The sequence below is a fragment of the Gossypium arboreum genome, chromosome 9 (genome assembly GCF_025698485.1).
Source record: "Gossypium arboreum isolate Shixiya-1 chromosome 9, ASM2569848v2, whole genome shotgun sequence".
NCBI lineage: Eukaryota > Viridiplantae > Streptophyta > Magnoliopsida > Malvales > Malvaceae > Gossypium > Gossypium arboreum.
The window spans coordinates 68,286,943-68,293,341 of record NC_069078.1 but is presented as its reverse complement, the minus strand read 5'-3'; the positions used below and the strand labels follow the sequence as shown (position 1 = coordinate 68,293,341).

The 6,399-nt window shown below is 34.5% G+C and overlaps 1 protein-coding gene across 1 annotated transcript; it reads left to right on the top strand.

Annotated features, from left to right (window-relative positions):
* The first annotated feature begins 498 nt into the window (after positions 1 to 498).
* Positions 499 to 5,117, top strand: LOC108457496 (uncharacterized). Its single transcript, XM_017756599.2, has 12 exons — positions 499 to 840; positions 926 to 1,218; positions 1,493 to 1,597; positions 1,684 to 1,753; positions 1,839 to 2,158; positions 2,270 to 2,693; positions 2,776 to 2,876; positions 3,018 to 3,061; positions 3,149 to 3,341; positions 3,691 to 3,835; positions 3,946 to 4,070; positions 4,836 to 5,117. The coding sequence occupies exons 1-12, from the start codon at positions 795 to 797 to the stop codon at positions 4,992 to 4,994; spliced, it is 2,025 nt and encodes a 674-aa protein (XP_017612088.1). The 5' UTR covers positions 499 to 794; the 3' UTR covers positions 4,995 to 5,117.
* Positions 5,118 to 6,399: the final 1,282 nt, after the last annotated feature.

Below are 6,399 nucleotides of genomic sequence, written 5' to 3'. Positions count from 1 at the left end.
AATATGTCGTCGAGACATGAGAAACCGTTGAGTTGTTGGGACGAAACCTTGTTGCTCGTCAGGACAAAATGACCATCACGTCGTCGAAACGAATATGTACTTGATCAAACTAAGAGGCATTCTCCCACACGTTTTAATCATAACATCCTACAAAGAGCCACTCAAACCTTAAAATGCTTTGGGTTGGGCATTGGTGGCTATGAATGTAAAAGAAAAGATTTCATTTATAATATTTTAACTTTTGATGTTGCATATAATTTAAATTTTTAAAATTTTTTACTAGAAATTATGTGCCACGTCACCACCAAGGTGTAATTAAATTTAACGGACTTGATGGAAAGTGTTGGGCCTAAAACTAAAATGGTGAAAATGAAAAGTAAAAGCATTAATTGAGCAATAAAAATAAAGGGATTAATTCTGCACAAACTGAACAATACAGGGACTATTCTCAAAATTATACCTATAAATAAACCCTCAATTGGCGGGGCTAAAATTCCAGGTCTGCTTTTATCTCTTTCGGATCTGGAGTCGATGCTCTGAAGACCAAGAAAAAAAAAACCCTCTCTTTCCGAACATAAACTTCTAAAACGACTCCATATAAAGAAAAAAAAAAAAACTTCTTGACAACTTCTTGTTTCTTGCAAAACTTTTGATTTTGCCTTTTAGATTTTTTAATACTGTTTAGATAGAAAAATTGGGTATATGTAATATTGGTGGATTTAATTGATTTTCATAATCAATTTTCATTTATTTGAAACAAATGTTTGAAAGCAATAATTTCAGCGTTCAAAGCAATGGAAGAGTCTGATTTTTTTCAGGATGAGCCGGTTGTAACCCAAGGTTAGAAAAAAAAGCCTTCAATTCTTTGTCGTTCTTCTGTTTCTTTCTTTTGGTTGTTTCAATTAGATTGTGAATCGGTTTGTAGCTCGGGCCGGTGCCAAGTTTCAACCCAAGTTTAAACGTAAAGCTAAAGATGGAGCCTCTGGCTCAATCCCTTCAAAACCCCCTGTAATCTTGAAGGATGAGGCCACGACGGTAGCATCCACAGCCATTAATGCAGTTCAAGTTGTGGAGCCCGATAACGTTGTATATGGCAGTAAGGGCTCCCAACTAATAAACCCATCCCAAGTAACCGTCACAGATTCTCTGCTTGCCGAGGCTGCCGTTTCGAATTGTTGCAATGATACGAATTCGAGCTTTGAAAGAACAGTTGGGGAGGTAAAAGAAAAACTATAGTTTGTATCTCATTAGTAATTATATTATATGACCCTCCATGGATCCTCATATATATATATATATTAACATTAAATTGTGAGGCAATATCTATATTCACACTCAAGTCCAAGTTCAAGTAACATAGAATAGTACTATTGGCGAATTTGTGTGTTTTTTTTTTTTTTAGAGGTTGTGTAAATTATTTGGTAGATTTTGGCACATAGATTTCATCTGAAGGGAAAAGGAAAAATATTTAACATATTGGCATTATTTTCAGAATGCAGACTTATATTTTGGCTTGGAATGTCTTGATCCATTACTTACTCAGTCTTCGACTAATGATGGAGATAATCGGACTGATCATGAAAGAACTCGGACAGAGGTGAAGATCAGTACTTCCATAGAAGTTTTAGGATTTCTTGTTTGTATTTACTACCTTGGATTAATTTAGTTCGACTATTTATTTAGTTTCAGGAAGCAGGAGTCTTTCCTGATGTTGATACTCAAGATATTATGTTTGGTATGACAACTGCCTCTGGTATGTGATAGATAGGTTACTATGTTATTCGCGACTTCTCTGCAGGACTTTTTTGTGCCTTTCTGATATCTTTGTTGATGTTCAGGAAGGCGTACTGGAAAATTCAAACCCAAGCCTAGGCTACAAACTAGTGTACCTGCCTCACCACCTACTGTGGTTGAGTGGGTTATGCATCCTGCAACTGCTCAGTTTGTTCCTTCTGAAACAGCATTTGAAGAGGGCTCAATTCCTGACTTTCCATCCGATCATGTTCCCAATTGCGCACCTGTGGATTTAGGTTCTTTTATTCCTCCAGATCCTTCTACCTCTGAATGTCCGGTGAATGAGGAACTGGCAAACCTTGCAGTAGCTTCTAATGCAGGTGTTGATCTTTCTGGAGATGTTCCTGACATGCCTACAGAAGTGGTATTCTTTTTTCTCCCACAACTCTTCCTGTATCTAATTTGGACATGGATAAAACTCGTTTTAAAGTTTCATTATCTGATGCTATGCTTATGTTCCTCTGTTGGTTTTTAGAGTTCTCTAGTATCAAATCCTTCTCGAGAGTCCAAACAGTCTTCCACTGGTGGTGAGGTGAATGGAAAGAGCGAAGCAAGAAAGCAGTTGAGAGAGCAGGTGACTACTCCACATATTGTTGATGATCTTGAGGATGGGACTTGTAATGACGATGGCCTAGCTGCTGAACTCCCCAGTTGTTATGCTATCGATGAGGATAAAGACGACAATGATGATGATGAATTTAATGTGGAGCATGCATCTCCAAAGAGGAGAACTTCTAAGAGGTCAAAGAAACCTGTGAAGGAAAGTGAAAAACCTCCTCGAAAACGTAAGAAAGCTAATGAAGCTCAAGAGCATAAGAAAGCCAATGAAGCATCAGATAATCCAGAAAAAGAACAGCGGAAGAAATTTTCTCATTCAACTCGTAGAAAGAGGAGATTTGGTTGTTACAACATCTAGACATTAAAGTTGTGAGGCATTGTTTGTTATATATTTTCCACTCTAATGTCCGTTTTATTTTCCAGTGGATGAGTCTTTACTAACCACGCCAGAGGACGAAATTGACTTTGCAAAGGTGGCCTTGAAGGATCTCATTCTATTAGCAGATTATAAGGAGCGGATAGCGGTACATATTCTGTCTTTGTATAAAAGATACCATACTTCCCCCAACCCTGCAAAGACTTTTAGCATTAGAATATTAGTGTTTTATCTTTTCTGATGCATTGCTATTGTTCTATTCATGACCTATATCTGTCATGTTATACAGAAGAAAGAGGCGAAAGCATTAAAAGAACCTTTGACCGATCAAAGGTACATGAATTTTTCATTTTCGTAATCATTTCCAACATTGTCTGCAGTCCATTGATTTATGGTTTTGGTTATATTATTTTTGTGCAGTACTCAAAAGAGATTGAATGAAGAAAATGCTCATGATGAAGAAAGCTCTATTGCTTCAGAACAAGACCAAGGTATTATGGATGATCAAGTCAATGGTAGCGCCCAATCAGACATCTACTTTAATTACCAGACTCTCATGACAAAAGAACCCAGAGCAAGATGGTCAAAACAAGACACAGAGTTGTTTTATGGGGTATGTGCTTGAAGAATTTTTCATCTTTGTTGCTTCCAATAGAAACTGACTAAACTTTATATCAATGAAGTAAAAAAAAAAAATTAGAAAAGGAAAATGTTTTTCCTTTTTTATGCGTGTCTGTGTTGCTACAAATTTGTTTCGGTTTAGCAATGGAAAAGTTGTATTTGGACCATTGTTGGCATATTGGTCGAGAGGACTTGTCTCTGGATCAGTGTGGTAAAGTTATTTTGAAACCTGTTTTTAAGGTTTTATGAAGAGACATAGGTTTGCAGGATACTTTTGACGACTATTAAGAATGAGCTTATAATCTGATTTTTTACATGATATTTGGTGTAACGCGTTTTAGGCTATTCGGCAATTTGGACCTGATTTTTCATTGATACAACAACTTTTTCCTGGAAGAAGTCGTCATCAGATCAAGCTAAAATTTAAGAATGAAGAGCGTCGATCTCCATTTAAAATTTCAGAGGCTTTAGCAAGTCGTGCCAGCGGTGAAGTTCCCTTTTTGTTGTCCTTGCATCAAATTCTTCATCAATCTTATTATTGTCAGCTCTGCATGCTTACAAAATAGTGTGTAGTAATATTATAAAATATTTTGCAGATCATTCCTATTTTGCAAAGGTGATCGAGCAGTTGCAACAAGTTTCTGGTGCAGATCCGGAGGCTCATGGAGATGTTTCCAATGATTTAACACGTGAAGAGGAAGAGGTCACTCCCGAAAATAATGTAAGCTTACTTTTCTTTGACTATCATTATTTTTTTCATAGGATAATAATCTACAGTGATGCTATGATGATGCGGAGACAGTGTGTGCTGAACATGTTGAGGAGTTCATATGTCCCACCTGAGGAATATGAATCGATTGGAATGGGTAATACGTGTTTACAAGGATTTGACATTGCAAAATTGTTGAGAACATAGAAAGTGATAAGGACCTATGTTACTCGGGTACTCTAGTATGTTTTTATAATGTATTTTGAGGGTTGTAGGAAGATCGTAGTACTAATGCATGTGTCGGATAGTGTTGTTACAGAATGGTTGTATGCATTTGCAAGGGTTTAGTATTGTGAAGTTGTAATGAACTTAGGTAGCGATGAACACCTTATTACCCAGACTCGGGTATGTTTACTTTTCTTTTCCAAGATTACCATGTATTTTGAGGATTCTTGGAAGATCATACCTTCATACTCATGTCCAGATATGTGTTGGACACAAATGAAGAGTTCGGAGCAATATAGATAAATCAAAAACTATTCAATCCCATAGATGAGCATAAACATTCCATCTAGATAGTGTCTAATCTCTCCATGTATTTCACATTATGGCTCAGTTACTCCCTTCTTGCTAATCACAACCATGCTCCATTTATGTTCCTTTTCTTTGATTGGGGTTGAAATAATCTCACAGTTATTATATGATTATTTGATAAGGGAACTTAGATGGACCGCTTATTCGTTGATTAAATTCTGCATCATCTTCATGTACTTGCAGGAGGAAGCAGCGAAATCCAAGCAGGATGAGGATGTATCAGTTGGAGATCAAGAAGCTGATATTACCCAAGACCATAGTAGTTTGAAGTCCAATGAAATGGATGATGAGGATGAGGATGATGATGATGAAATACTGAATTCATATCAAAGTGCATTTTAGGAATCCAAACCCCGAAAGGTAGTGTAGATTTTCTTAAAATTTTAGAAGAAATCACAGAAGTGAACATATTGATTTTTTCTTAAAACTATGTTTATTTTTAATGGTATATTTAAGCTTTTAAAATTTAGATCCAGCTTATATGTTATAAAAGAAACTTAAAATATATATTTAACAAATCTTATAAAAGTATGAAAATAATGAAATAAATTAAAATTTTGGATTTGGTCAATTTCTTTTTTCCTTTCAATTTTCACTAAAGAAAATAATAATAATAAAAAGGGAAGTATGAAATATCAAACAAGTTTTGTAGTTAAATGGTGACATGTGTTACTATGTAATGAAAAATTAGCGAAATGATCCACGGAAGGAATTTGTTGGAATAACATGAACAATTTGAGGATTGAATTATAATGTTTTAAAATTTGAGGAATATTTAGTGGAATTAATCTATCAATTTCATATGCTTTAATTTTAAAATTTTAGAATAGGTTAAATTCAAGAATAAAATTTGTAGCCAAAGACACTTCGGCAGATGTGGTTAAATGGTTTTTGCACAAATTATATATAGGGTTAATTTTGTTTGTGGTAATTTGGATGAAATATATTTATTATTATTTTACTTGTATTTTCCTAAAAAAGTTTGCTTAAAAAGATATAATTTGGGTAAACTACAAAAATAGTTATTTTTATTTGCCTCAGGTTACATTTTGTCACTTATGTTATTATTTTGTTACGAAGTGATCACTATTCCGTTAAGTTTCGTTATCTTTCTAACGGTAATCCTATGTGGCAGTCCAACTAGATTTTAAGTTCATCCGGCTAATACATACATCATTCGGCTAAATTATGAATTTGATTTACAATTATAATTACGTTCTTCAATCGGGAGAAGGATGACTATTATTTGTAATATACATCAATGAAACTTTTTTACTATCGTAGAGTTGTTATTAATACTCGGATATATAACAAGTCATATGGAATGTTCAGTTCTGTTTTATTTTAATAACATATGAATGATATTGACATTAATATTTAAGGCAAACTCGTGGATTATATAGTCAATGAAAGTTGGTAATATTGTAAAGTTGTTTTTAATACTCGGTTTTATAACAAGTAAACACCTAGAACAAGAAAGTCCAAAATTCGCCTTCACCGTTTACACAGTTTTGCATTTAAGTCCTTATACAATTTACATTTGTAACCCGGAGGACGTATGAGTATATCTGTTAATACATACTTCACCCGGCTAAATTATGTATTTGATTTACTATTATAATTACGTTCTTCAACAGGAAGAACGATGACTATCCTTTGTAATATACGTCAACGAAACTTTTTAATATCGTACAGTTGTTATTAATACTCGAATTTATAACAAGCCATATGGAATGTTCAGTTCTGT